Consider the following 16,203-nt stretch of genomic DNA (forward strand, 5'->3'; position numbering starts at 1 on the left):
GGCCTCCCAAAGTGCTGGGATTACAGGCGTGAGCCACCACGCCCAGCCAGTGCTTTTTGCTAATAATGCAGATGTGAACATCCCTGTATGTCTCCTGATGAATAGATGCAAGTTTTTCCAGAACTGATTCTGTGTAGGTGACAGGAATGCACAACTTTAAGAGATGATGCTGCTGTTTCTTGAAATTCGTATGTAATTCAGCCTTCCAAAAGCAGTGGGTGGCAGTCCTCATTGCTCAGTCTACTAAGTGGATGCTGGCAGTTATTAATTTCTGTCATGCTGGTGGGTATCAGTTGTAACTTATGCAGCTTAGAGCGAGCTTGCCTAATTACTAACGAGGTTGAGCATCTTCCCTTAGTTGGTCAAGGGCGATTCATTTTCCTCTTCTGTTCATTTTTGCTTATTTTCTGTTGGGTTATCTTTTCTCCCTCACTTTTTTTTTTTTTTTTTAAAGTTTTTTCTTTCTTTATTTTTTGAAACAGAGTCTCGCTGTGTTGCCCAGGATGGAGTGCAGTGGCATGATCTCAGTTCACTGCAACCTCCATCTTCCAGGTTTAAGCGATTTTCCTGCCTTAGCCTCCTGAGTAGCTGGGATTACAAGCGCCTGCCACCACGCCCGGCTAATTTTTTACATTTTTGGTAGAGACAGGTTTCACCATGTTGTCCAGGCTGGTCTCAAACTCTTGACCTCAAGTGATCCATCTGCCTCGGCCTCCCAAAGTGCTGGGATTACAGGCGTGAGCGACTGCTCGGCTGCAAAGTTCTTTATGTATTTTAGATATGAGCCCTTTGTTAGTACAGTAGTCCCCACAGATACATGGAGGATATGTTCCAAGACCATGTAGTACACGGCCTTATATATACACTGTTTTTTCACCATACATACACACCTATGAGAAAGTTTAATTTATAAGTTAGACACAGGAAGAGATTAACAATAACTACTAATAAAATAGAACAAATGTAACAAAATAATGCAATAAAAGTTAGGTGAATACAACCTCTCTCTCAAAATATCTTTTTTTTTCTTCTTGAGGCAGTGTGTCACTGTGTCACCTAAGCAGGAGGGCAGTGGCGCAATCTTGGCTCGCTGCAACCTCCAGCTCCCAGATTCAAGTGATTCTCATACCTCAGCCTCCTGAGTGGCTGGGATTACAGGCGCCTGCCACCATGCCCAGCTAATTTTTGTATTTTTAGTAGAGACAAGGTTTCGCCATGTTGGCCAGGCTTGTCTTGAACTGCTGACCTCAGGTGATCAGCCCGTTTGGGCCTCCCAAAGTGCTGGGATTACAGGCGTGAACCACCATATCCAGGCCAAAAATATCTTGTTGTATTTTATTGCAGCTAATTGCAGCCACAGAAAGCAAAACTGTGGATAAGCGGGGACGAACCATATGTGTTGTAAATATCCTATCCTAGTGTAACACTTGACACCTTCTTTATGGTAACTTTTGATCAATATGTTATCTTTTCTTTTTCTTTTAGAGACAGAATCTAGCTTTGTCGCCCAGGCTAGAGTGCAGTGGCAATCATGGCTCACTGCAGCCTCTACCTCCCGTGCTCAAGAAATCCTCCCATCTCAGCCTCCTGTGTGGCCATGACCACAGGCGTGCATCACCACACTTGGCTATTTTTAATTTTTTTTTTTTTTTTTGAGATGGAGTTTCACTCTTGTTGCCCAGGCTAGAGTGCAGTGGCCCGATCTTGGCTCACCACAACCTCCACCTCCTGGGTTCAAACAATTCTCCTGCCTCAGCCTCCTGAGTAGCTGGGATTACAGCTGTGCACCACCACACCCGACTAATTTTGTATTTTTAGTAGAGACGGGGTTTCTCCATGTTGGTCACGCTGGTCGCGAACTCCCAACCTCAGTTGATCTGCCCGCCTCGGCCTCCCAAAGTGCCGGGATTACAGGCATGAGCCACCGCGCCCAGCCACACTTGGCTATTTTTTAAATTTTTTTGTAGAGATGAGGTCTCACTATGTTGCCTAGGCTGGTCTTGAACTCCTAGACTCAAGGAATCTAGCCTACCAAAGTGCTGGGATTACAGGCATAAGCCATCACACACAGCCAAATTGAGCATTTTTATTGGTATACAAAGTTCATATTGTATGTTTACTCTCAGCATCACTCAGCCATATTTCTTATGGCTTATCCAACCTTCTCTCTGGGGCTGTTTCTTTTTCCTAAATTATATCCTGTAGAAGTGTTGTTACTGATGGTTTATTAATGGTAAACTGTTTTTATTTGTCTAAAAATGTCCTTCATTCTTTTTTTTTTTTTTTTTTTGAGACGGAGTCTTGCTCTGTCACCCAGGCTGGAGTGCGGTGGCCCGATCTCAGCTCACTGCAAGCTCCGCCTCCCGGGTTCACGCCATTCTCCTGCCTCAGCCTCCCGAGTAGCTGGGACTACAGGCGCCCGCCACTACGCCCAGCTAGTTTTTGTATTTTTAGTAGAGACGGGGTTTCACCGTGTTAGCCAGGATGGTCTCGATCTCCTGACCTCGTGATCCGCCCGTCTCGGCCTCCCAAAGTGCTGGGATTACAGGCTTGAGCCACCGCGCCCGGCATGTCCTTCATTCTTAAAGATGTCCTGGCTGGGCATGTTGCCTCACACCTGTAATCCTAGCACTTTGGGAGTCAAGGTGGGTGGATCACCTGAGGTCAGGAGTTCAAGACCAGCGTGGCCAACATGGTGAAACCCCGTCTCTACTAAAACTACAAAAATTAGCCGGGCGTGGTGGCGGGAGCCTGCAATCCCAGCTACTCGTGAGGTTGAGGCAGGAGAATCACTTGAACCTGGGAGGAGGTTGCAGTGAGCCGAGATCGTGCCATTGTACTCCAGCCTGGGCAACAAGAGCAAAACTCTGTCTCAAAAATAAACAAACAAACAAACAAATAAATAAAGATGTCGTTATTCCTTTTTTTTTTTTTTTTAGAGATAGGATCTCATTCTGTCACCCAGGCTGGAGTGTAGTGGTACAATCATGGCTCACTGCAGCCTTGACCTCTCAGGCTCAAGTGATCCTCCCACTTCAACTTCTGGAGTAGCTGGAACTACAGGTGTGCACTACCATGCCTGGCTAATTTTTGTATTTTTTGTAGAGACGAGGTTTTGCCACATTGCCCAGGCTAGTCTCGAACTCCTGAGCTCAAGTGATCCGCCTTCCTCGGCCTCCCACAGTGCTGGGATCACAGGCATGAGGCACCCGGTGTGCTCACATGTTTACTGGCTACCTTTCCTCACTGCAGCATAAGAAACTGTTCACAGCTTATTCTCCGTGCCTGGCACATGGTAACACTCTGCCCCTGGAGAGGTTGGTGGGGGCCTTTGCTTACCTGAAGTCTCCGCAGGAAACGCTCTAGAGCAGGCTTGCCCACAGACCGGATCTTGCTGCGGTCGAGGCGGACCCGGGCATCTGGGCGCCCATCAGAGCCTGTGGTGGGAGTGATGGTAACGAGTCCCTCGCCAGCCTCCAGCAAGACTCTCAGGATCACAAACCGGGCCTGCATATGGGCCTGCCGGGGCGGGGAAAGACAGCATTTGTAGCCCGTATCAAGTGCATGGTCCTAGGCTTGGTCCTTGGTCCCAGTTGCTCATTTATTGGCAACTGTTATTGTCATTCTCCCCCACCCTGTGGGTCCTTTTCTGCTTATTCCCCTCCCCTCAAATGCTTCCTCCTTCCTCTGCTAACAGAGAGAGCAGGCTGCCCTAGGAGACAGGGAGGCCATTTCCAGGTAGGGCCCGGTGCCCATGCTCCCCATGTCACCCACCGTGATCCCTGCTGCTCCAGATCCCCAACTGAGGACAGCAGCTACCCCCTCCAGGGTCCCCAAACACTTTCTCCTCCACAACCTTGTTTGTGCTCAAAAGGGGAACCAAGTAAGCGTCATTATCCCCAGTTTGCAGATGATAAAACAGAGGCCCAGAGAAGTGGATGGACTTCCTTAGGGGCACACAGCTAGTAAAGGAAGAGCCACAACTCAGACCCACATTTCTGTACCCTGAATGATGTCACATCACCTCCTCAAACCACACCCATATGATTTTGTCAAAAAGTTTCTATTGCTTGCGGGACGCGGTGGCTCACGCCTGTAATCCCAGCACTTTGGGAGGCTGAGGCGGGTGGATCACGAGGTCAAGAGATCGAGACCATCCTGGCTAACACGGTGAAACCCCGTCTCTACTAAAAAATACAAAAAATTAGCCGGGCGTGGTGGTATGCGCCTGTAGTCCCAGCTACTCAGGAGGCTGAGGGAGGGGAATTGCTTGAACCCAGGAGGTGGAGGTTGCAGTGAGCCAAGATCAAGCCACTGCACTCCAGCCTGGTGACAGAGCGAGACTCTGTCACAAAAAAAAAAAAGAAAAAGAAAAAAAATTTCTATCACTTACCCCATGTCCAAAGGACACAAAATGGAGCCATGGCACCAAATGGCCCTGGAGGCACCGTATAGATGCGAATCCTGGCTCTGCCACTTAGTAGCAAGTTGCTTCATCTCCTTGTGCCTCAACTTCCTCTTCTCTAAAATGAGGATAACAACAGCATCTACCTCTCGGTGTAGTGAATTCATGGAGGGCGCTTAGAATTGTGTGTGGCACAGAGTGCATCAACTGCGAGGAGTCCTAATAAAATCACCTCATCTGATTCACTGTGAAATGGTGGCCGGGGAGAGTCCTACTCCCACTTCACAGAGAGGAACTCTGGAGCTCATGAGAGTGATGTGACTTGTCCCCCAAAGAGTGGAGTCTGGCATTAAACCCTGTTCGTCTGCCTTAAAGGTACAGCAGTCCCATCTTTGCACCCTGATCTTGGCGCCCACTGCAGGCTCCCTTCCGCCTCCTGGGGGCCCCACCCAGGCCCCACCTGTCGCCAGTTGGAGGCCTCAGGTGTGTAGAACTCCAGAGCGAGCAGCCCGGCCCGAACCATGTTGAGCCAGTTCACGTAGATCACGTCCTCCGCATCAGCCCCCTCAAAGCCAAAGATCCTGTGAGAGAGGCAGGCAGGTGGCAGGATGGTCAGAGGCTGCCCTGTCCCCATTCCACCGGCCGCCACTACCCACCCTCCATGCCCCCAGGGCTGGCCACTGCACCGGGACAGCCCACCCTTCGGCCTTGCTGCTCTTACTCCAGCACTTCTGGGTGGAGACAGAGGTAGAGGCCCACGCTCTCAGCCCGGCACTCTTCGTAGCTGGAGGCGATGGTGCTGAACTTGCTGTCCCAGGTCTCCCCGCTCCGATACCAGCTCTGAATCTGGAAAAAGAGCTCCACTGTCAGGCTTAGGGTGGCCAGTGCCCCACCCCACCTGTGCCCACTCTCTCAGTACCCTGGGGCTCCACTGAGGCCTCCCTCACCTGCTCGCCCGTCTCTGGGTTGATCACTGTCTCCTGGTCAAAGTTGAATGCTCCTTTTTCATCCTGCAGAACACAGGGTGGGTGAGGGAAAGGCACCCCCAGCTGGATCCAGGCCTCCAGCACCAGAATCCACGGGCCCAGAGAGTGGCTCAGGAAGGCAAGCGGGAATGCAGGAGCAGCAGGTCCGTCCACACACTGATGCCTGCACAGCCCTGAGCTCTGTGATGCTGGCTGCCTCCTCAGAGCCATCAGGAACGTGAAAACCAGAGATGCCTACCCCACCGCACGGAGAGGAGAACCGAGGGCCAGACAGTCGAGGAACTTGCCCCAAGTCCTGTAAGGACCCAGATCTGGTGTCTCCAGACCCCAGTAGGAGATGCTGCAGTGGGTGGGCCAGAGAGCCCAGCTGTGCCCACCACAGGCTTCTGGCCCGGCTCCTGGCATTGCCACTCCCACTGCATGCCACGCGTCTTTCATGCAGCGTCCTTTTAACCCTCACAACCATCTTCCGAGGACAGTGCTACTATTATCCCACTTCACAGATGAGGAAACTGAGGCTTGGAGCCTAAGAGCCCCAAACTGGAGTCAGAGCACACAACCTCCGTGGACACTGTCTCTCAACACTAATACCTGTTTGCTGAGGACCTACTGTGTGTCAGGGCTTACTGTCTTCACCTTTACTCCTCACAACAGCCCACACAACAGGGGTCAGGAATCTCATTTTACAGATGGGCCAACTGAGGCTTGGTGAAGGAGCCGACTTATCCAAGGCCACACACAGCTTGGATAAAGTCTGGACAAGGCGTTTCGCCAGCCTGATGACTCAGCAGCTGTTCTGCGCATCCTCCTGGCCCCAGGGCCCAGTTCTAGCCCTTCCCCATCCAGGGAAGCAGCCCCACACCCCAAGAAGCAGGGCCCACCAAGAACCCCGCCCTCGGAAGGAAGGGGCCACACCCCACCCCACTTCTGGTCATCTCCATGCTGGGGGTCTACATCAGCTTTTCAGCCCCCCATAAAACGTTGTCTGTGTTTCCATATTCCCTGGGTAGGTGTGGAGGGGACTCCAGTCACTCTGGCTGGCTGGCAAGAAGGGGCTGCTCTGGGGAGAAGTGGCTCCCTACGATCCCTGGAAAAGCCCAGGCTCCACGGAACAGCAGCAGAAACAAAGATAGCAGTGCTGCCTCAGATGGGAGCACCCAGAGGCGCCCCCTATCCCCAGTGTCTGTCCTGGGGCTGCTGGAGCCACGCCCTTCCGGTGTGCTTCCTTAGCCCGAGCCAAGCGATTCCTCCGATGTGAGGAACAGCAGCTGAACTGTCCTGGAGGGCCCTCTACACTCAGGTTCTACACCCAGGCATCTGAGCTCCTGGGACATCTTGAGGAAGGGCAAGACAGGGTCTTTTCTGCTTAAGGGGCCGTTTTCCCCACCCAACCCACAGCCCCTGAGGGCAGAGGCTAGAGCAGCTTCACCTCTGGGTAGGGCAGGTTGTGGGGAGTGGAGCTGTGGGCTGGGGTGCCAGGGCTGGCCGCTGCCTTCTTACCTGTACGAAGAGCTTGCCGCTGCCATGGCCCAGCAGCTCATGCAGGCCTACTTGCACATCGAAGGAGGGCCCCTTCCAGAGGATGTACAGATCCTGCCAAGACAAGCAGAGACCTGCGCTGTCCACTGGCCAGCCCTGGCCACAGAGCCTGTCGGCCTCCCCTCCCCTGGGCCATGGGCCCATCTCAGTGCATGTACTTGGTAAAGGCCAACTGTGCTCCACCCCACAGCCCATCTCATCCTTGCAACAACCCAGGAGGAAGGGAGGGATGCCTCCCTAGTGTGACCCGAGAGGAAACCAAGGCTCCAAAGTCCACATGGTCACGTGGTTGGGAAGTGGCAGAGCCAGGATGGAAGCTGTGTGCTTTCCTCTCTACTGCTCTGGGTTGTTTGCCTTCCCGAGTCCACTGAGGAAAGTGAGGCCCAGCCCCGACCCTCCAACTGCTGGCACCCACCTTGTCATCCTCCTCCAGAAAGGTGAGCTTCTCCCGCTGCGTGGCGTAGGCCACAGCCAGCACATTCCCCAGGGACACATTCTTAAAGCCTTCCGTCTGCCTCAGGTCATCGTCTGGAGAAGGCGGAGAAGGACCAGGAAGAAGAGGCAAGGGTCAAAGGTCACAGACAAGAGGCACAGGGCAGTTTGTGGAGTGTGTGTGTGTGGAGAGGGAGGGGCGACTCTAAAAGGAGGCTTCTGGGGCTCGGGAGCTGGGCCTGCCGACACTTACAGTTGGGGATGTTGATGCCAGCAGGGATGCCAGAGCCAGCAAAGGTGAGAACATCCAGGGAGGTGAAGTCGGGGGTGAGGAACTTGTCCTTCTCAAAGGCTGGGGGCCAGGGCAGCTCCTTCAGCAGCTGCTCTGCGCTCGCCACTAGCCGCTCAAACTTGGCACTCATGGCCTTGTTCACCACAGCTACGAAACCTGCAGGGGAGGGAGGGAGCTGTGGCTTGGCAGGGTTCCAGGAGGGCTCTCACTTCACCCTACTCCAGCCATCATGCATGTACTGAATGCCTACTGTATGCAGTCACCCTGGGCTGGCAGCTGGGGACAGCAGTGACCCAGGTCTGGGCCCTACTAGGTCAGGACCTGGACAGGAAAGCTGCAACTGCACAAACCTGTCTCCCACTCAGGCCCCTGGGCCGCCTGCCCCTTCTCCCTGGGCCTGGGTCTGGGGGCTCACCCGAGCCCCAGCAGGCTGTGTGCTCTCCTCCCAGACTAATCTCTCTGGCTTTAGCAGGCAGATGCTCAGACTCTTCTACATCCAGCGGCTGGGGAGGATTAGGGCAGTCAGAGAAGTGGCTGAATCCTCAGGCTGGATGCCCTGCCTTGCACAGGTGGGTCCCCTGGGGAAGGGGTTGGGGGCCGAGGCAGCCTGCTACCAGCCTGGGATGACAGCCCCGGGTCAGGTCCAGTCACAATGTCCATCCTGCTTCCAGCCACTGAGTGCAGCAGTCTGCATCCTAACCGCACTGGTGCTGAGGTCAGGCTATTTGGCCCAAGGTCACACAGCCTGGGAGTGGTGAAGCTGGGCTTAGGAGGCACATGTCTACCTGGAGCCTGTGCCCTGACCAGACACCAGAGGCAGCACAGCAAAGTAGTTCAGAGCCAGAGTTTCCAGGTCACCCCCCAACTGGCCTCAGTGCTCACACCTGTTAAGTGAGGATAAACATCCTCATGGGGTGATGAACTCTAAATTAGTTAATATAGCTAAGCTTCTTACAACAGTGCCCAATACACTGTAAATGGTGTTTATTTACCATGGCTGTTGTTATTGTTATGGTTATGGCTGAGTGGGGGTGGGGAGAACCATCAGGGGACACTGGAAACGTGGACTTGGATGTGGGGGAAGGAACTGTGACTGACCTCCTCCTCCCCGAGGGAGTTACCTTCAAATTCTCCTCGGGAACCAAAGGGGTCACGGTAGCTCTCGATGAACCCGATGTAACTGGGGGAGAGAAGGGCAGAGGTGGAGGAGGGGTGGGCAGGAGGGGGCAGGTGGGGTGGAGCTGGCGCCTCACCTCTCCACGATGGGGCCTTTGTCCTGGATCCAGAAGCGGGAGCCCCTCTTGTGGGCCTCGATGGAGCCCTGGGTGAAGCTCTCTATATAGTGGGCCAGCATCTGCCCCTGGTGGCTGTTGGCTGCATACACCTGAGGTGAGCAGGAGTCGGTCAGCCTTGTGCGAGGTCAACCCACCTCCACACCAGCTTTGCTGCCCAGAGGGGTCCTCAGCCTGCACCCCTCAGCCCCCAGCCAGTCCAACCTTGGCTTTCTCCAGCTGCTCCACCACCTTCTGGAGGATGGGCGCATAGTCCCCTCGGGTCACCTGGAAAGGGCTTCCCCGGAATTCGTAGCTCTTCAGCTTGGAAGTCATCTCAGAGTCCAGGGAAGGCTCTGGGGAAAGAAGGTGTCACTCAGAGAAAAGGCCGGAGTAAGAGGCATCCCTCAGAGAAAAGGCCGGAGTAAGACACCTCAGCCAACTTTTCCCCATAGCACTCTTTCACTTTAAGATCTTCAACGGCTCCCTGTAGCCAACAGACACGAGTATAAACTCTCGTCTTCCAAAATATATATATCAGCCGGGCACGGTGGCTCACACCTGTAATCCCAGCACTTTGGGAGGCCAAGGCGGGCAGATCGCCTGAGGTCTGGAGTTTGTGACCAGCCTGGCCAACATGGTGAAATCCCGTCTCTACTCAAAATACAAAATTAGCTGGGCGTGGTGGCAGGCACCTGTAATCCCAGCTACTCAGGAGGCTGAGGCAGGAAAATCGCTTGAACCCAGGAGACACAGGTTGCAGTGAGCTGAGATCGCGCTGCTGCACTCCAGCCTGGGCAACAGAGAGAGACTCCAGCTCAAAAAAACAAAAACAAAAACGAAAACAAAAAAAACCCAAAAACTAAAAAACAAAAATATATGTATCACATAACATGTGCTTTCCATGTGTTAACTCCTTTAAGCCTCACTCCAACTCTGCGGGGAGGCAGAAATTATCATCTCCATTTCACTGATGGGAAACTAAGGCATTGAGAGCTTACGTGGATAGCAAGTAGCAGATTGGATTTAAAAAGACAGCCACATCCCAAACGTAATCAACAGTCCCATGGGGAGACAAGAGGGTGACTGGGAAGAGGAGCTATGACGATAGCAGAAGGGAGGTGGAGTGAAGTTGGGGGGCTGGGCAGCCTTCCAGAAGCTGGAAAACGCAAGTGGGGGCAGGTTCCTCCTGAGACTCCAAAATGAATGCGGCCCAGCCTTGCTTTTAGACTCTGGACCCCTGCAACTGTAGTAAGTTCATGTTGTTTTGTGCCACTAAATTTGTGGCAATTTGTTACAGAAGCAATGGCATGCTTACACACTATTGTATTTTCCTTGTTGTCTCTGATCAATAAAATATACTTCAAGGCTATATAAAAACAAACGAGCAAAAACAGCCACAATATTTCCTGTCTTACGTCTTTTTTTTTTTTTTTTTTAATTTGAGATAGGATCTTGCAAGGTTGCCGAGCTGATCTCAGACTCCTGGGCTCAAGCGATCCTCCTGGCTCAGCCTCCTGAGTAGCTGGGATTACAGGTATGAGCCATCATGTCCAGCTCAACTGTGACTTTGCCCATGGAGATGTGGGATGTGTTCCCTCCTCCTGAAGCCAGGAAGGCTGTGACTTCAGCAGCAGGAACACCATGTGCTGAGGCCAGGTCACACAAGGTGAGCAGGCTTCCGCCTGGCTCTCCTGGGAGGCTCACTCTGGGAGCCCAGCTACCACAAACAATAGGAGGGTGCCATGTGAGGTATTTTAGTCAACAGTGCAGCTGGGTTCCAGCCGGCAGCCAGCACCTGCGTGTGAGCCAACAAGCCTGGGGATGCTTGCGGCCCTAAGCTGTCGAGTCTTCCCAGCTGAGGCCCCAGACACGGTCACCCAGCAACCGGCTGTTCCTACTGTGCTCTACCTGCATTCCTGACCCAGTGTCCATGAGCATGAAAAGGCAGTTTTGTATCACTACATTTGGGGAGCATTTGTTCCACAGCAATGGAGAATGACCCACTCAGGCAGCCCGGCTCCAGGGCCACATTCAACCACTGCCTGACACTGCATCCTGCAGTGTAAGTATAAGCCCAGCTTATATTCCAGTGAGATCAACTCCTGTTCCTCTGAATGCACATCTGCCATCATCTCCCCGGTGGAAGCTCAGATCCACCAAGCGCCGGGCACCGGGGAGACAACAGTGGATGAAACACACAGGCCCTTCTCTCGCGGAGCTTGTAGTCAGGGAAGCTACTGAGTGTGCCGATGGGAAGAGAGAAGGGCATAGACTCAGTTATGGGAAGATGGGGAAAAGTCCTGGGGAAGGCAATGTCCGTGCATGGCCTAGAGGATGGGGAGGAGGTGGCCAGGGGACAAGGAGAGGCTGGAGGGGGTTCCGCATGGGAAGTGGGGAATGGATTGTGCAAAGACCTGGACAGGGGCCAGGCGCGGTGGCTCACGCCTATAATCCAGCACACTGGGAGGTCGAGAGGCAGGCGGATCACCTGAGGTCAGGAGTTTGGGACCAGCATGGCCAAACGGCAAAACCTCGTCTCTACTAAAAATACAAAAATTAGCCAGGTGTGGTGATGGGTGCCTGCAATCCCAGCTACTCTGGAGGCTGAGGCAGGAGAATCGCTTGAACCCGGGAGGCAGAGGTTGCAGTGAACCAAGGTCGCACCACTGCACTCTAGCCTGGGCACTCCAGCCTGGGCGATACAGCGAGACTCTGTCTCAAAAAACAAAAAGACCTAGAGAGGGTCCGTGAGAACTGGATGCTGTTGAGCATGGCCAGAGCACAGAGTCTGAGTGGGAGGATGTGGAGATGAAGCAGGGGCTGGGGTGCAGGTGGGGAACAAAAAGCCAGGTGGCAAAGGTCTTTATAAAGGCCTGGACACTTCTGTCCACACTATTTCCTCTCTCCTGGGAATGAACCCCAATTTCCCCTTCAGAATATCACCCCAGGTCCCACTACTACTACCCCAAGTGCAGTTGGTTTGGAAAGGGCCAGCCTCTTTTTTTGACCTGGAGCTTTGCTCTGTCACCCAGGCTGGGGTGCAGTGGTGAGATCTTGGTTCACTGCAACCTCTGCCTCCTGGGTTCAAGCGATTCCCTTGCCTCAGCCTCCCAAGTAGCTGGAATTACAGGCACATGCCACCATGCCTGGCTAATTTCTATATTTTTAGTAGAGATGGGGTTTCACCATGTTGGCCAGGCTGGTCTCAAACTCCCGACCTTAGGTAATTCACCTGCCTCAGCCTCCCAAAGTGCTGGGATTACAGGTGTGAGCCGCCACGCCTGGCCTGAAGGGCCAACCTCATCACCTGACTCCAGGGTAGGCTTGAGACCAGGTTGAGCCAGTCAGAGACCTGTCCCTTGCCAGCCCTCAGGGATTGGTTCACAGACAAATAGGGGACTGATATAGAGAAACTAGAGCCATTCCCAGGCCTTATGTAGAAACTCCTGGGAGAGAAGGATCCTCTTTGTGCGGGAGTGGCAGGGCTGGCAGGACCTGAGCCACCCAGGTCCGGAAATGCCTGGGAGGGAGCAGAAGGGAAGCCTGGGACTAAGCTCACCTGAGCCAAGCACAGAAGCCAGCCGCACCTCATAGTGGGGCTTCCCTTCTCCATCAACCTCTTTGAAGAGCCGGGTGTTGTAGGCACTGAGGTTCTAGAAGAGACCAGGGCAGGGGTTGAGAGTGAGGTCTGGAGAGGGCAGTGGGGTGGGAGGAAGGAAAATGGGTCACCCCCCGGGGAGAAGGCATGGAGGCAAAGCAGGTTGGGCCTTCCAGGTTGGCTGGGAGGAGTGGGAGAGAGTGGGAGTGGGCAGCCCAGGGCCAACTCTCCTGCTCTGCTTGGGACACTGTGCACTTCTACTAAGCACTGACTCCAACCACTATGCCAGGCACTGCATGGCCTCTGCGAACCCAGGGCTACCGGAGGTGGGTACCACTTCACAGACATGGAAACTGATCACACGGCTGGTGAGTGGCTAAGCTGGGAGCGCCACCGACACGTGGACCCCAGAGCCTCACACCCCTGTGGCCTGAGGTCCTGGTTCCTTGCCCAGCCCTGAGGCTGTCATTAGGCTCTACAGCCTGGGGTGAGCAGGGGTGGTGCCTTCCCTAGTTAGCAGGGAGTAGTCAAGCAGAGACCCAGGAGTGGTCACCAGTTGTGAGGGGCTGGGACTAGGAATTCCACCAAACCTCTGCTACCTTGAGCTCCCCAACCCCAAACCTGTGAGTCCAGAAAGTCCTGGGCCAATTTGGCATCTTCCATGGTACAATTCCCAGAGAAATAGGTGGTGATTCCCTGTTGGGAAAGAGAGGGGACATGAAAAAGAGGAGTTGCCAAGGTCAGGGCTGCAGGGACGTCATCTTCCCAGGCTTCCTGCCCCTCCCTCCTTCCAGCAGCCTCTACAGCTTACCCCTCCATCTACTTGGGGGGGGGGGGAGTTGTAAAACAAACAAACAGATGCTAATTTCCAGCATTCCTGCAGCCCTGCCCATGCCTCTCTCAGGCTGGCCCACCCCTAAGGCTTCCCAAGGTCCTCATCCCATGCCACGGATGTGGCCTCCAGAGGTGGGAAACCTGGGACCCCCTCCTTCCCTGCTGTCCCCTCCTCAGCTCCCTCCACCTCCAGCCTTCCTCTCCTTCCCTCCATCAGCACATGGCATCCTGTGTGCAGAATGTCAGATCTGGGAGGGCATTCAGAAAGCATTTGACCCAACCTGCTTACCATTCTACAGATGACAAAACTGAGGCCTGCAGTAGGGAGCAGCATTGCCTCAGGAGTGTGAGGCAGAGCCCACTGCCTCCCCATCCCCTGTCCTTCCCTCCTTACCAGGTGGCCTCGAAGAATTCCCTCCGCTCCCTGTCCCCTTGGGGGAGTGAGGGGCCTCACCTCCTTCCCCAGTCCAAGGTGTTGAAGCCTTGGCTCCAGAGAGAACATAAGCTCCCCACAGGTCTGCCAGAGGCCCCTGACTTCTTCGGGGTGCTGCTGAGCGGCCTCACTCCCTAGGATCACCTGTTCCAGCTTTTCCTACAGGGAAAGGGAAGCCAATGGCCCAGTCACACCACCCAAACCTGCCTTCCAGAGCCTCCCTATCCACTCCCAATCTCTTCTCCCATGGTCTAAGAGCTTTGGCTCGTTGTGTGGTCCGTGGACCAGCAGCACTGGCAGGGCCTGAGAAATGTCAAGCCTCCATGTGTGGTGGCTCATGCCTATAATCCCAGCACTTTGGGAGGCAGAGGAGGGAGAGATACTTGAGGCCAGGAGTTCAAGACAAGCCTAGGCAACATAGAGAGACCCCCTATCTCTACAAAGAATAAAAAAAATTAGGCCAGACGCAGCGGCTCATGCCTGTAATCCTAGCATTTTGGGAGGCCAAGGTGTGAGAACTGCTTGAGCCCAGGAGTTCAAGACCAGCTTGGGTAACACAGTGGGATTCTGTCAATACAAAAAATTTTTAAAAATTAGCCAGGCGTCACAGTGGCAGGCATCTGTGGTACCAGTTACTCTGGAAGCTGAGGAGGATCACTTGAGCCTAGGAAGTTGAGGTTGCAGTGAGCTGTATCCGTGCCACTGCCCTTCAGCCTGAGTGACAGTGAGACCCTATCTCAAAAAAAGAAAAGAAAAGAAAATTTAGCTGGTATGGTGCTGCACACCCATATTCCCAACTACTTGGGAGGCTAAGCCAGCAGGACCACTTGAGTCCAGGAGGCTGATGGTGAAGTGAGTCATGATCACACCACTGCACTTCAGCTTGGGTGACAGAGCAAGACCCTGTCTCAAAGAAAAAATGTCAAATCTTGGGTCCACCACAGACCTGCTGAATCAGATGCTGCATGTCAGCATGACCGCCAAGTGACTTGTGTGCATGTTAAAGTCCCAGCTCTTATACCTGCTGTAAGAACCACCTCTGCCCTAGATAGGCTCCAGCCTCATAATCCTGGGAGGGATGCCCCCAGCCCAGTATTTCCCACTGTTCCTGGTGATGACCAACAAGCTCCATTTTTGAGAGCACCTGAAAGTTCACAGAACACTTTCACATCTCGCCCTTGTTCGGCCTGCAGATCAGCAGCCAGGGAGAGCTGGGCTTTTCCTTTATACATAAAGAGGCCACAGCACCCAGTGAGGTTGGTGACACTCATAGTCATGCATGGTGGCAGCGACAGGGTCCATGTTCCGCTCAGGGCTTCTGACACTCCAGTTGGGGCTCCTTCTCCACCCCTACCCCACCAGTCCCCATCCCCACCTTCCCCAACCCTCCCTTGGCTCACCTTGGGCAAGTTGGGGACAAACTTGGTGTCACCAAAGGACTTGTAGTTGCCCATGTTGGAGTAAACGCCCGCGGCATAGACCAGGAACGCCTGAGGGGGTAGACAGGCATCAGAGACCCAGGAAGCACAGCCTCCCTGACCCCAGCAACACTCCCTCCTGAGACGCGAATGCCCCAGCAGAGCCAGTGTGGGTGAGGCTGGGAAATGTGCAGGCAGGACCCAGGTCCTGGGAAGCCCCAGTCTGGCCCACACTCACTTTCACAGACCCATTTTCACATCCCCGCTGTCTGGCCTAACTGATCTTCTGGGCAGTTCCCAAACACACCCAGGTGTTCGTCTGCCTTTGCCCTCTACACCCTAGCACCCTCTCAGCCACCTGAGACTACTGTGTCCTTTAAGGCCCAGTTCCAGCACCACCTCCCTCTTTCTCCTGGGAGCCTGTCCTCAGCCTCTGACCTGTCAGGCCGCTGGCCTCGGAAGCATCACATGTTAGAGCCAGAGGGGCCTTAATCATCTGTCTATTCTATGGCTTCTGCTGGCCCCAGATCTTCCTCTGGTAACAAGACCTCAATCCTCCTTTTGTGGGTGGGAGGGTGGGGGATATCCCTTCCCCCAGCCCCAGCGTTGGGCATGTAAGCTGGCTTGGCCAGTCTGAGAAACCACCATCCTTGGCTACAGGATGGGCACAAGGCTCAAGCTGGCTTACGAGCGCTACCCAGGACATTTCCCATTGGCAAAGAGCCTGTGTACGCCAGGGATCATCAGGCCTGGAACCCCTGGAGCTCCCCTCCGGGAGCAAGAAAAGCAAGCAAGCTGAGAGATGAAGACTGCATCCCAGTGGCAGCACTGAGTCCCTGAGTCCAGCCATGCCTGAAACTTCCTCTAGACCTGGACTTTTCAGTCATGTAACCCAACAATTCTCCTTTTCACGTAAGCCAATTGGAGCTGGGTTTCTGCCACTTGCAAACATGAATTTCCCTGAATGGCTGGTGCCCACACCTGTAATCCCA

At 54.0% G+C, this 16,203-nt stretch overlaps 1 protein-coding gene across 1 annotated transcript in view; it reads right to left on the reverse strand.

Annotated features, from left to right (window-relative positions):
• Positions 1-16,203, reverse strand: part of DPP3 (dipeptidyl-peptidase 3) — a gene marked incomplete at its 3' end in the record, with an annotated part of 37,513 nt that overhangs the window by 15,732 nt on the left and 5,578 nt on the right. The window contains exons 3-16 of the mRNA XM_011942762.1: positions 15,194-15,283; positions 13,815-13,952; positions 13,148-13,222; positions 12,488-12,581; positions 9,151-9,281; positions 8,908-9,038; positions 8,776-8,834; positions 7,616-7,810; positions 7,346-7,458; positions 6,892-6,984; positions 5,353-5,415; positions 5,127-5,251; positions 4,866-4,986; positions 3,340-3,519 (exon numbers count right to left, since the gene is read on the reverse strand). Of these exons, the coding sequence (XP_011798152.1) occupies positions 3,340-3,519; positions 4,866-4,986; positions 5,127-5,251; positions 5,353-5,415; positions 6,892-6,984; positions 7,346-7,458; positions 7,616-7,810; positions 8,776-8,834; positions 8,908-9,038; positions 9,151-9,281; positions 12,488-12,581; positions 13,148-13,222; positions 13,815-13,952; positions 15,194-15,283 (1,608 nt within the window). The remainder of the gene's footprint in view (positions 1-3,339; positions 3,520-4,865; positions 4,987-5,126; positions 5,252-5,352; positions 5,416-6,891; positions 6,985-7,345; positions 7,459-7,615; positions 7,811-8,775; positions 8,835-8,907; positions 9,039-9,150; positions 9,282-12,487; positions 12,582-13,147; positions 13,223-13,814; positions 13,953-15,193; positions 15,284-16,203) is intronic.

The sequence above is a fragment of the Colobus angolensis genome, unplaced genomic scaffold, assembly GCF_000951035.1.
Source record: "Colobus angolensis palliatus isolate OR3802 unplaced genomic scaffold, Cang.pa_1.0 Scaffold21, whole genome shotgun sequence".
In the NCBI taxonomy this organism is placed as follows: domain Eukaryota; kingdom Metazoa; phylum Chordata; class Mammalia; order Primates; family Cercopithecidae; genus Colobus; species Colobus angolensis.